This window comes from Caloenas nicobarica, chromosome 1 (genome assembly GCF_036013445.1).
Source record: "Caloenas nicobarica isolate bCalNic1 chromosome 1, bCalNic1.hap1, whole genome shotgun sequence".
Lineage (NCBI taxonomy): Eukaryota > Metazoa > Chordata > Aves > Columbiformes > Columbidae > Caloenas > Caloenas nicobarica.
The window spans coordinates 158,976,891-158,991,284 of NC_088245.1; the positions used below are offsets into that span (position 1 = coordinate 158,976,891).

General features: G+C 39.0%; 1 protein-coding gene across 3 annotated transcripts in view; it reads right to left on the bottom strand.

Moving 5' to 3' along the window:
* PCCA (propionyl-CoA carboxylase subunit alpha) overlaps positions 1-14,394 on the bottom strand; it is a 287,919-nt gene that overhangs the window by 105,554 nt on the left and 167,971 nt on the right. For all 3 annotated transcript variants that reach the window (XM_065637581.1, XM_065637596.1, XM_065637588.1), the window contains one exon: positions 10,585-10,687. In XM_065637581.1, the coding sequence (XP_065493653.1) occupies positions 10,585-10,687 (103 nt within the window). The remainder of the gene's footprint in view (positions 1-10,584; positions 10,688-14,394) is intronic.

A 14,394-nucleotide genomic window follows, 5' to 3' on the forward strand; every position in this document is an offset into this window, starting at 1 on the left:
TTGTACCTCTTATCTTAATTTGCATCCTCCTACAACCCACGTTCCCTGGTTTTATTAGAACATCCTGCTTACATTCAAATCTTCCTTACAGCGAGCTTAATAGCCAGACGTACAGCTGTCCCACTAGTCTCGTATAGCAAGATCTATTCCACAGATCTCTGACTTCTACCAATAGCCAACACTGATACCAAATGAACTCTCATGAACAAAGCTATGTTTTTCTTAATAATAACAGTTGTATAAACATAAGGTCTTCTCAGTTAAAGGGAAACCAACATCAAAAAGCAGTAAAACATGGAACCCTAAACCCTCCTTTCTTTGAAGAAACACGTTTGAAGCGAGGTGTTTCTAGTTATGGGTGAATGAAATGAGAATTCAGCTGCAACAAACGGACATCCAGTCCGTATGAAAGACTAATTAGATCCATCTGAGAAGCTGTGTCTAAAACTGCTTCACATATTTCAAAGGAAAGCTTTTCTAGCCTATCTTTTGAGAAGACTACATCAAAACATTTAGTCACAGCTGACGCACATCTATCCACTACAGCAGCATTATTTTTCATAAGCCAGAAAAGCTACATTAAAGAAATGTTAATAGTCTGGCTTACTTAAAAATTAAATTAAAGAGAGGGGAAAGCAGGAAGGAAATTTAGAGCTAAGAAAGCAACTCAAAGCAGCAACGACCTTATAGCTCTCCCCTACGCCAAAGCATCAAGAGATCTCAAACTATAGTGTCATACTGAATATTAAATGTGCTGAGATTTGCTCAGAGAGCAGAATTAAAGATGAAACACCATTCAGGAGCTGCAGAGTTAACTATGGCTTTTGTGGTAATAAGCCATGCTCTTAACATTACATTAGCAGGCTTTTAAATGTAACTATTGCTACTGCAGAACCAGCAGGAGGAGCTCACAACATTTTTTAATCTATTCATTCTACAAAATTTGGGGAGGGGGGGCTGGAAAGCTGGAGGGGTTTTTGAGGGCAGGGAGGAGCCAGTGAGGCTTTTTCCTTCCAGTTTTGCTGAATGCAAAAATCAATGGTAAAGAAAAGCACTCAAGCGATGCTCATGTAAATATTGGTTTTAGAAACTAGAAAATAATTATATTAATATTGTGGTGTAGGATATGAAGTGTGCATGGTACACAAATACGAATTGAAGACAATACCTCTGCCCCAGGGAGTTTTCAGTCTTACACCAAAAGATCACAGAAGGACTGGAAGGGTGGCAGTCCACATTAAATGCTGTTATGCCAGAAACAAGACCTTCTAAAGAAAGAAGATTGTATGTTACTGCTCTGTATCATTACAGATATTTAATTTATATTTCAGTTCATCGTTCACTGGAATTCCTGGAATCACTGGATCATGACCTACGGCAGAACATAGTGTCCATTTTCATACCACAGGAATTCATCCTATGAAGCCACCTGTGTGGGTAAAACTCTTCATTAGGTAATTCAGAAATAATCATTGTAAAATCTAGCTCCTTCTCTGCCTTCTAAGAACTACAATTTAAAACAATGAAGTCTGATTCTAACATAAGGAAAATAAATATCCAAACTGACCCCACGTGCTTTTAAAATAGTTTCCATTTTAGCATCTCAGACCTTTCATTGCATTTCTTAAACATTTCTTGTAGGCTACACACCAGGGCCAGACCATATGTTACTGTGAGTTTTGAGGCAGAACTAGAAATCTCCAAAAACTACTATAACCAAGCTACTATACTGCCCTGACATAGAGGGGAGAGCACATTTAAAACTACACAATTAATTCATTACTTTTCATGTAATTTTTAGTTCTCAACCCTGTAGATATTTTCTCTGTATGCTTACGGAGTACTGTGTGAATACACAAATCTGAGATATACAAACCCACACCAACAATCTCTCTTTAAACAGCAAATACGCACCTATTGTACCAGTCCATTACACATACTTACTGCTAAACTGGCATGGTATTGAAAAAAAACACATGCAATCCAGATACATTCTGCTTCTCTTTTTGCTTAGTACACAAGCACACCTAATACAAGTACATATAAATATTATATGAGGGTACTTAATATTTACCTAAGAATTTTTGCCTCCATCTCATCTCACGTGTCCCAGTATCTAAATTCTCCAAGTCAATGCAGCAGAGTGGGAATGCATACCAGAAACACCGAGGTCACAACAAGATGCTGAGGCCGAGGCCACTTTTATTTAAAATACACAATGTCAGCAGCCACAGAAACACAGCAATTAAAGCACTTGCCCACAGAGTCACAACACGGGGATCAATACTCTTCCCAGACTGAAGGGTTCAAGTGCACAGCGCTCACCTCCAGGAGAAACTGTCTCCCTGCATCGGGGTAGGACAGGGCAGCCTTTACCCTTCCAGTATATCTGGCACCCTACAGAAGAGAATACAGGATCCGAATACAAGATTTGAACCTGAATTTATAAAGTAAAAGTTGGTACACAACCTATAGAACATATAGGTTTTATAGGTATATAAGCTATAAAGCTTGGTAACAGAGTTTTGCTCACACAACTGCACTTGCACTGCAAGAGAAAATTTGTGTGCTACTGCACAAGTAAAATATAAACCACTGGGAAAGAGGCAGGAAAAGTTTTCTGCATACAGCTGTCAGGATTATCTAACTGATCTGTGTCCTTCACTTGTGCCTTTACGTGTGCACTTTCCCTTCATTCCAACTAACGCAGGACATTGGAATAAAAGCATGTTTTATTGTTATATGTATGAAATACAACATATATAACATTCTGATATATTTTAAAACTAGAGTAACCAGAAAAATCTTCATTTACTAGTGCTGGGGTTATAGGTTAATTTATCTCTCTAGTGGTTATCTCTCTTTTTTGTCTTAATTCCTGCAGGTATTTGCTTTTAATCTCTATTAATACAGCCCTCATATTTATGTTATATGACCAATTAGTTATACATTATTAGGTGCTTGAAGCACACCAGAAGTGTAAAATACTAGTAATACAAGAATCAATAAAATACCAGAACTATTAATAAGATCATTAATCTTACACTGATAGGGATAGGCCACATTATTCTTCTACTTGGACTACTGGAAAGATAGAACTTAATATGCTCTGAATTATGATACCACTCCATTTGCATTTGTGTTTAAGGAATTAAATGTGGACGCAGTTTGCTTGCAGCAACTTTCTGTATCATTGCTCTGATTTTATGTTATACTATTCCTTTTTACACTTGATGCTTTGCTGCATCTACTAGTTTGATTTTTGGATGGCATTTCTTTTTAAGTATTTTTTCCTTCCCTGAAGAGAATTTACAAAACAAAACAAAAAAACATTTCACAAAGTAATTTTAAAATCAACTTAACCCCAGTCATAAAAATGACAGCAAATGAATACAGCAGAGTTCTCCCAATTCAAAGTTTATTCATTTTAATGTGAAGTCAAAGCTTAATCATAAGTAGATACACATGAATTCACTAACTAAATTAAAGCATACAGATAACTACTTATCTGCCCTATGCTGATGATATAGGATGTATCAGAATAATGATAACAGCAACGGCTTAGATCTGTATTTCATGCTCTCATTTATGTACTACATAATATGTTCTCTCTTCAAAATACTAAGAGGTACACAAGCCACTTTTCCACCTATGCAGATATCTAATAAATTTTTTATTTGTTATAAAAAAATAGGAAAAAAACATTGCTTTTTCCTAAAAATTATTAAGAACATTCATTAATCAACTTCTCATTGGGCTGAACAAGCTTCTCAAATTTTACATAGAGATTTCATGGCTGTACTATATTTATTTGTTCTTAAATTGGAATTTAAGAAGTTATCCAACATTTTGTGAAAATGGTAGCCCATTTTAGTAGCGACCTGAAAAAAAGTAATTCAGCTTTCTCTAGTCCTCTTATTCAGCATTTGACCTATACTGGTCCCTCTGGAAACATATTGAATTTCCATTTGCTCAAAGTAACTTCTGAACTATTTCACCTTACGCTTTAAAAAAAAATAAACAACTTTCATTCACCACAACTTCAATGGTAAGAAGCTACTTCATAACTGAAAACATCTGGAAATTCTTTGTCAGCTGAACAGATGAGAAGATGAGGCTAAGTGGTCTGGGAAGGTATGCATCTACTACAGAGATGAAGACCCCTAACAGAAAGGGCTGTTTTGAAACATGAAAAAGGAGAATAACAATTACTTGCAGAGAAATCACACAAATCAGCAAAAAAGAACTCTTAAAACAGAAGATTCCTATACTATGAAGAATCAGAAAACAGTTTATGCAAAAATGTTTTTAAAAAATACAAAATACAGCTACAAATTCTTTGCTGAACTAAAATTAGGTCCTCAACCTACGCATATAGCAATGAACTTCAAATAAAAAGAAACATGACTGTATCTTCTAAAGTGTAATTATTTACTGCTGGTATTTATCATTCGAGCCTTTGGATTCATCCATTGCTTTTGTGAAAGCAGAGGTGTAGCCTAGAATCAGGATGACCAATCCCTTTTCTACCACCACCTCCACCACAAAGATATTAATAAAAAACATTCTTTAGTTTTATAATTTGGATGACATCTATAACAGAAAAGTAAAACTGAAGAATACTGAAGGAAGTAAGGAGGGTAGGTTATTGCAGTGGAAAGACTGCACTACAATCACATAATTATTTATCTTTCATTCTTTCGTTGAATGAAAATTATACAGTCGTGGGCATATTAAATTGAGCTTTATTATTGGATATCTGGTCCAATGCATTTAGGTTCTCCCTTGCTTAGGCCACTTACATTCTTTGCTACTATTTTTCTTATACATTTTAAGTGTATTGCCTACATCAGGGATGTCAAACTCATTTTCACCAGGGGCCACATCAGCCTCATGGTTGCCTTCAAAGGGCCTAATGCAATTGTAGGGCTGTATAAATGTAGGAGTAGTTACATTTATACAGTCCTGAAATTACATTCGGCCCTTTGAAGGCAACTGCAAGGCTGATGTGGCCTTGCAGTGAAAATGAGTTTGACACCCCCGGCCTACATGAAATCTACCCACATCGTAGGTCAGTCCATGGCCGTCCATGACACCAAAGTCCTACCAGCTCCAGGGGCCTGGGGGCTGTTCACAAGGCAGCTGGAGAGGGCAGGTTCCCCCCACAGACCCTTAGCAAGGGTACCCCACACTGGCTGCAAGCAGCTGGGAGTGGAAGTCCATGAACAGGCAACAAAGCCACCAACACATGAATGAAGAGCATCCTTGGTGGTTGGCATCTGGCTTTGAAGGGTCAATTTAGTACGGTGCAGGGAAACTACGGCTACCAGGTTTACTCAATATTTGTAGGTTCCCATTTGCTTTTGTCTCTTCCGCCCTTTGGTACTTTGCAGAACATTCAAGCTTTGTGAAGAAAGAACAGACTCCAACCTTCACCAGCAAAACCGGATCAAGTCTTTGTATCAATGAAATCATAAATTAAATACATTTCATAGTCAGACTAGCAATCAAAAAAGGCAAGATGAAAAAGAATCCTGTCTGAAATTGAACTAAACAAAAGATTCCAGAGCTTGGTAGAAGGATTAGTCTGATGTAAAGGAGGGTATTCTTCCTTTAAATTTATTTTAGCAGTAAACTTGACTGTAAGATCTTTAACTCTACTGATGAGAGGAAAAATTTTATGCTTAAGAAGAATACTAATCAAAGCCCAGAATCTGACCATCTGTCCTCCAAAGAACAAAATGGATATATATGACAAGCAGTTAATGTAAAGATTCTTCCAGCAATTAATATATAAGACAAACAACAAAGAAAAAAAGAATAAGGAACATTTACATGAATTTAGTTGGCAAGTTCTTGGTACATAAGCAAACAGATCACATCAAAGTTGCTAAATTTTAGTTCTCAAGTCATTAGAATCTTTAAATTGCAGAAGTGTTGGTCGTTATGTTGACAGGGTATCACCACAAACAACCGTCTGGTACTGAAAATTCTATTATACTAATTTTATACAAACTTAAGTACTAGTATATATGTTGCCAGCTTCAGAATAACAACAGATGTACTTCTACTTTAAAAGAGAAAATAACGAATTAGGATTCACAAAAGTTTTTAACCTCCACTGGAAACAAGAAAACTAGTATTTTTGTTTGCACTGTTTCAGGCAAACAGTAATGCTCACACTTGACCACTTATCTTTTAAGTCCTTCAGTTCTGGGAAGCAAGGCCTCTAAAGTGGCTTAAAGCCAGCTCGCATCAAGGACCTCTGTTACAAATAAAGTGGTTAAAAACAGACGGCCACAAAACTCAAATTCCTGAAAAAGAGAGAGCAGCGAAGAGCAGTTAACAGTGCGCAACTCATTAAGATTCTCATGATAAAGGAAGAAATCCACAGATGACCCATAGCCCAAGATGCTGACGAACGACCTGCTGGCAAGCAGCAGGAACCACGGAGAGGGCTGCGGCTCGCACTCCCTGCGCGGAGAGCAAAGCGCCGCACGCTGCGAGGTGGGGACGTTTCGGCTGGCAAGAGGAGTTAAGGGGAAAAAAAGAAAGGAGTCACTGTTGGAAGAGTCCCAGCGGTAAACAAAGTAAATCAGGACGTGGCCGCCGCTGCTGCAAGGCACAGTTTGCAGCGGGAGCAAACTTCTGAAGGGGAGTGTGAAGGTGGCCCTCCCACTGGGCTACCTAACTGCGCCACGGACTCAGCTATCTTTGTCATGAGTCACAAGGGGACACAACCCACAAAGTCAGGAGCCCGTGTCACACCAACTTAAGAGCAAAAAGTAAATGCAGAAGTTCAAAAAGTGAGGCTTGTGTTTCTGACAGCAAAGTCAATAAAGCAAGCTTTGAATTTCCCCATTTTTTTCCGATGGTATATTTCACGATCAGAAACAAGATTTCTCTTTCCTAGTCTTTGACTTTTCTTCTTTGAAGTTTTAAGGCAATTGTTTTTCCATTGTAAGGCTTTGAATAATAATTCAGAAGATTTTTGACTGTGCTTTATTTACTATATTCTCTTGCCTGCAGTGCAGCTACAGCAAAAAAGAAAAATTAAAGAATAACATGTCCTCTGCTGTTTATCCAGAATTAATGGAATATAAGCATTACTCTAAATATCTCTGGTATTGAAAAATAGTTACCTGTTTGGTTTTTTTGGGGTTTGGGTGGTGGTTTGGTTTGGTTTTACAAACCCAAGCTCAGGAGCTAATTTTAATACACCATACCTTATGGTTTAGGTGAGATAGACCTCTGGTTACAGTGAAATCCACCTACTGTGATTTATTTGACCAGCTGAGGAATTTTCCAGATACAAATAAATAAGGAATTACCTCTCCCCAAGTATACATGCCCGGTTAAGGTAGAATCAGAGTGCAGAAGGTTCTGTCACTGATCCCAAACTTTAGGGCAGGCAGCCTGTCCCATGTGGCACCCCTTCTTCCATCCTTTCACCCGTGATGCTGAGGGGTGCTCCTGCCTCCTCACCCAGCAGTGCAAGGGAACAGCAGCAGCACACGCTGCAGGGACGCAAGGACACGAACTCCCGCAAGCCTGTTGCTCCCCTCCCCACCACGACAGCATTTGTGCTGCTGCTCCCCCAGCGCTTGCCCTGCTAAGGAAAAGTAGCAAAGGGGGCCCAAGCCACTTTTGGAAAGATAAAGGCATGTATGGAAAACAAACAAGAAAAATAAGGTCACGCTTAACTACTCATTCTTGCCTAGTCCATCAATGTCAGACCCACCAGTTGATTACACTGGAGGTATTAACGTTTGAATAACAAACACAAGGACTAGAAATCAGACTCCATATATGCCTTGTTAAACTGGGCTTATACTAGCTGTAATGCTCATACACCAGAAGGGTTTTGCAATCCCATTTAAACTGATAGACAGGTCTGGACTGTCTCGTAGGGAGGAATGATTTCCTGTATGGTAAAACAATAAACCAGCAGCAATAGCATTACACGTTCAGCATCCTTTCTCAGAGTTTGTACCTCCTGGAGAAGCACAGTGCAGTTTACAACTCAGCTGCAAGTAGAACCTAGGACTGACCCATATATGAGCTTGTATGTTCAGTTACCTTCACAATCGATAGAGACAAAAGCATAAAAGGATACTTAGGACTCCTGATCCCAGCTAGTAGACGGGCCCCAGGAGCTCATACAAAGTCCCCATGGAAAGAAGACAGGGTTTATTATAACTTGGGCTTGTTTATAACCATGAGAAGTACTCTAGCACTTCAAGTCCACTGAGAACTGATGAATGATGTGGAAACAGACAGAGAGGTAAAACATGATCTCAGTGCCTCAGTCACAGGATTTCATGCCTTCTCCATCCTGCCAAGGGTACAAACAGCATTTCTGAGTGTTCCTAAGGGATCTTTTTCCCTGTCAGTTTGTAGCAGGAAAAGGCTCCTGTGGCAGAGGGCTAGGGAATATTGGGGTGTCCTGAATCTCCCCTGGGGTACTTGCAGGGACAGTTTCTACACTGCTCTGTAAATTTTAGTGCTAGAGTTAGGTTATAGTTGGACTCTATGATCTTGAGGGTCTCTTCCAACCAAAATTATTCTATGATTCTGCGTGTAAACTTTCCTCAGTCTGATTCAAAGATGTATCTTTATTGAATCACATGAGAAAGTATAAGTGAGAGCCTAAGTAACTAAATTAAACTCAAGTAAATCTCTCAAAAAATACATGTACACATACACACACAGATGTATGCTTGTGTAATTAGTTGCGCTAAACAAAACACCTGGCTGAGAGGGCTCCAGGCTGATCGCTGTCAGATAGCGGCGTTGCAACAGGGCGGAAAGGCTAGGGGCGATCACTGCTCCTGGGAAGAACTCTCTCTGTCACACCAACCAGTGCCAGTCCAACTCTAAATTGGGCTGATATCTGGCAGAGATGTTTTGTTGTTTGAGCAACGAGTTGTATCGAAGTCCACAGGATGCCTGCTAAGGCCATTATATAAATTTAATTCAGTAAAAAGTCGCACACAGACATCGCCTTTGCTCCTGAAGCACCATTCCACAAGCAGGGTGAGTGTCAGTGCCATAGAGCAACACTATGTACCAGGTACTTAGTGAACAGTTGTACAAGACCTTCTGGAAATCTTTCTAAAATAAAGACTACAACTAAAATGACCACCTTCTTTCACGAAGTAGTATAATACACTTGCAAGAGAAAAATTTTAAAGATGCTGACCACAACAACTGATCTTCCCCATATCCTTTTTTAAAGTGCACCTGTGATCTACATGGAACAGTAAGTATCCTTCTCTCTATTCATACTCTCACATTTATCATGAGTATATGTAAAACAGAGTGTGGCAGAGGTAAAGGTAGTATTAAAAAGGGTATCGGTTAGGCATCTACTTGTCCCAGTTAGGCCAACAAAAAGATTTAAAAAAAAAAAAAAAGCAGGTTTTCATTACTTCAATTCATGTAAGTGAAAATAACCATCTAAAAAGATGAATAGCTTAACTGAAAAGCATGTCTTTTAGACTGAAATTTTAGCAGAGCAAAGCAAAAGTGAATCACTGATACAATACTATTTTCATTATATGAAATATTAACTTAAATATCCTTTTTCAAAGAAATCTCATTATTCTCAATGCAACATAGGTGTGAACATGACTATAAAAATGTCATGGAGCAGATGTTGCAGAAGTTAACTTCAATGAAGACATGCAAGAAGAGTAAACAGCTGTCAGAGGTAAACTAGAGGACTTCTGGGATTCTTCATAGTCCTGCTTTTCAACGATTCTTAGAAAAACTAAGGGCCTTTTGATAACTTCTGCCTTAGAGTCAACAGATACTATGCAAGTCAACTGTCTATTTAAAAAAAAAAATCCGTTTGGTTTTGGAATTACTATTAACAGACTTAAAAAGCACTTTCTCTCTATAAATCTACCTTCTCGATACTCCAATTCAACTGGCTTGCATCTTGGCTTCATTCTGCTGCCATTCTTCTACTGTCTTGATCTGTTTTTCTGCCTTTCATGCTGACAACATTAAGTGCTTAAGTAATTATCTTAGAGTATTTGTAGTTTACATACATTGAGCTGAAGTGACCCAGGCACATCTTGAAATATTGGCATTTTACCATAACCACGTACAGTTTTACCACGGAGGTGCTGAAGAATTCCATTATAGTATGATTACACATTCAACTTGCTTGGTTCTATGATTTGTTTTTGAGAGGTTTTTTTGTTTTGGTTTTGGTTTTTAATCACAAATGTAAGGTAATGTATTTTTTGTTGACATTACATTTATTTTCTTACTCTCATATATCTACAATGGAGGATAAGACCTTACTTCTAAATAAGACACTAAACAGAGTCATTAATTAGAAAATAAATTTAATAAACAAGTAGACACAAAAATGTTCCACCTGCATGAGCAGGGAAAAATCTTTGTACACCAGCACTATTTAATTAACATAGTCTTGTTTTGTAATTCACAGCAATGCCTAGTAAAGACAAAAACATCTATGGTCACTGAACATATAAAGAATTTTAGCAGGTGTCAAGGATAATTTACATTGACTCAATATGTCAAATTTCTTAGAAAATGAGGAGAACTTACAGAAAATGATGAGCTCTCCTTTGAAACTGCAACTGGGTAAACTCCATCTCCTAGACGCACAGAGAGCTCCCAGCTACTTCTCTTTGATTTTGCAATAGGAATTCTAAAAAAGAAACAGACAGAAAAAGAATTTTTAACAGAGATTTCATGCTTCTCCCATTTTAACCAGAAGCGCTTGCCTCATAGGATCGTCATGAAGGATATAAAATATCATTAATCTATAGACGCAGCTGGAGAGCATACTTGAGAAAAAATACTTAATACATTTTTTCTGTTAAATAGCATATAAGGAGAAAATACACTCCACTTCCTTTCTCGATGTACCTTGACACACTGGGTATGCTGATAAAGTTATAGGAGGCCCTTGAATACAGCCAGCGCTTGCTGCAGAGTTAGCTCAAACAGGATGAAAAGCAGGTAAGAAAGTGGGTTGCCAGGAGAATAGCAACAGTGATAGCTGGAGTATTCTTTTTCAGGGCAAAATATAATCACTATTTCTTTCATCTCATTCTCAGTAAACCTTAATTAAAGGCAAATTACAGAGAAGAGATTCAGCCAAACAAGTAATACAAGTTATTTTGTAATTAATATACATTTTAGAGTATCTCATCCACAGAGCCCTTCAAGGACATCAGAAAAATAATGATATATCATCACAGCCCACATGCAGGATTATACTCATTCCTGCAGCATTCTGTGGCTGCACCAGTTATCAGGTAATACAAGAAACCTGCATCTTTTCAACTTTAGCTTAAAGAAGCACACCTGACAGCAGAAAAATGAGACCTGAGCCTCCATTCTGGGAAGTTCAGAGAGAAACAAGTAATTTATGGCTATTTCATTTAGATGTATATTAGATTTCGGTTTCCTCATCCAAACTTCCCAACTCTTTTCCACTTTATTGTAACAACTAGTATCCAAAGGTATGCTACAACTTTTCTGAGTGGTTGCCATATATTAGTATCAGCAAGCACCATGTTGCCTAAAGAGAAAGTATGAAGGTGGAGTTTAAACTCCATTAAAACAAATACACATTTTCTTCTACACTGACTCTTACACATATTTAGGTTCTCTGTAAGAAATCTATAGAGATAAGTTCAGCAACTTTACATCTCTTCTTAAGGATCATTCCCACTATGATGTTCATCCATTGTACATTAATAGAGCTTACTACACCATTTTACTGCAGCCTTCAGAGTCTCAAAACTTGGAAGCGTGTCTTTAAGTGTTGTGCCATCTCCCCAAAGGGAGGACTCAGGTTCCCTGTAGAATCAATGGGGAGAAGCACCTGTGAGGCCTTCAGAGGCCACAGGCGGAGAAACTATCTGCCTAAGACAAGCACAACACCCCAAATTGCTACAGTTTTCAACAATTATTTGAAGAAGGTTGGCTTTTAGACACGTGAAATCTAAGCAAGTGCAAGTTCAGGTACCTAATTAGGCATGGCGTTTCCAAAAACTGTGCCTTGCAATGTGTCTGAAGAGGGGAAATGGAGCCAGACAAATAGACGCCTACACCAGATTTCACCAAACATCAAAGCTCACCTCTATCACAACGCACAAAGTCCATGAAAACAGATATTGAAAATAGATATTGAAAATGACCTGTTCCCATATTAATGACCGCAAGTGTTACCTTTTGCATTCGATATACAGTGACAATTGTCAAAACAACAAATCTGAGGAAATATCTATGGTTTATTGGGTGCAATGACATTTCTCAGCACCTCATCTTAAAATTCCTGTGTGTCACCAAAACATTTAGACTGGCCGATAGGAAATGCAACAGACACGGGAGTTCCTGAAGAAGAGGAACAGGAATTTCCTGCACAGGTAGGAGGCAGCAAACAGAGAGATGTTTTCATTGCACTTCCTGGCATGGGAGCACCAGTAAGGAGGAACGTAGCAGGTTTTGGCAAAGCCTGGCAAAATTCTCCATAGCGTTCCACTGCAATAACCAACATGATTTAGTGGTTTATAGCAACTTTGTCTGTCTTGTACAAGAGGTAAGACCTCATCTCAAACGCAGCTTAGTAGATCCGCTTCATTGGCGGCACGAGATTCCTTAAAACCTCGCTGGCATGGCCCCTGCTTCATATTGCGTTTGACTGGAAGTGACCTCATGAATCTGGCTGCTGGCCATCAAAGGAAAGACAGTCTTGTTCTCCAGCAGGGATTATTTTTGTTCGGTCCTGTCTTGCTGAGCTTTGTCAAGTGTATCTCCAAACAGGATGCACGCCTCTTGAAAGGCATGACTATGCCTGGGTTTCAAACAGCCACACAGGCATATAATTCCTCTCTCTGCAACACTGGTGGTCAGGAGGGCAAGGTCCAGAGCTGCATCTAAGTCCCAAGTCCAGGGCAAGTTGTACTTCCCTCCTGGAATTGCCAGATCCATTTGCACAGGGATATTTTTCAGCTTTGCTAATCAAGCGCCTGTGGCTTTGTAATCCACAATTACGCTGGCTAAGACAGATCCTTATATTAGCTCATGGGAATCCTAATTTTTCTTCATTAAATCAAATTCCTTTCAAATAAATCATCTTCTAGTACTAGACTCCATGTTGATGAGATACAGAGGGGTGGGGTTTTTTATATTAGTAACAATCACAAAGTCCGAAAGTAAGGATCAAAGCCAAAGTTTCTTGGATACAGAAAGGAAGTTGATCAAGTCTGTGAACTACTTCAGAAATACAGGAGTTTCTATCAGGCTAAGAAAGGGGCTTCTTGGTGGGGTTTTGTTGTTGTTTTGTTTTGTGAGTTGTTTGGGGTTTTTTAATGTCTGGAAGTCCCAGTGCACAGGAAATAATCTTTGTTCTTGGGCAAGGTTGCTTCCTTGGCTGAGAACTCTCCTAAGTCCTCCAAAGAGAAAACATCTGGACTTCTGAATCTATTTTCCGCTATTCCATGGGAAACTCCTCAAACTTCTGGCTATTTTCAAAAATGTATAACTTTTAAAATTCTGCATACTACGCTAAAATCTGACATACTCTATTTACAGAAAAAAAAATACTAAAAAAAAAAACCACCATCATTTTTACCATCATATATGAGACAAAAAAACTTAAGGCGCTTCCCCTCCAACCCTAGATCCAGAATCCACACAATATGTCTTTGACAGCATTCAAGACATCCTCCCTTTCTTCTCCCAGTTTTTGCAAATGACAAATCATCCAAAAAATTACTTTCTTTACGTATAAAGATCTCCTGCTGCAGGCAGAATCGTGAGTTTGGCAGCACGATGAGTGCCAGGTGAAGGGGAAGCGGGGCTGCAGAGACCTGTGCACTGGTGTCCCTTGCCAGGAGCGTCAGAGACAAGGAGATGGAGAGAGTGAAGGCAGCACCGCAGCCGCAAGGACAGGAGGCAGGTGGAGAAGGGTGTTATGAACCCCCCCTGTACAGAAACAGGCAGTTCTGAACCTCTCTGCTCCATAGCGCCTTCCGAAGGGAAGTTATCACGAGGAATAGGGGCACAAAGAGCACAGTGATGGCCTGGCTTTAATTCATAAAGGCATTGCTCTGAAGTATTTAAGCTACAAAAATATGTAAACAGTGCAAGAAGAAAAGCAGCAGTATTTGCCTGCTTAGTTATTTATCTATCTTCAACCTCTGTTGCTGTTTGTTCAACTACAGATGATGTCATGGTCTCACAATTTATTTCATACATTGCACAGTGCGTCATGTCCCTTTTACCCCCAGCTGCCGTAAGGGACAGAGGGAGATATTTATAACAACGCAGCAATTGTAACTCCTGCTTTTTTTGCAAGTTTTCAGTCAGGAAAGCAGACAACTGCTAAAAATTTTAGATCAA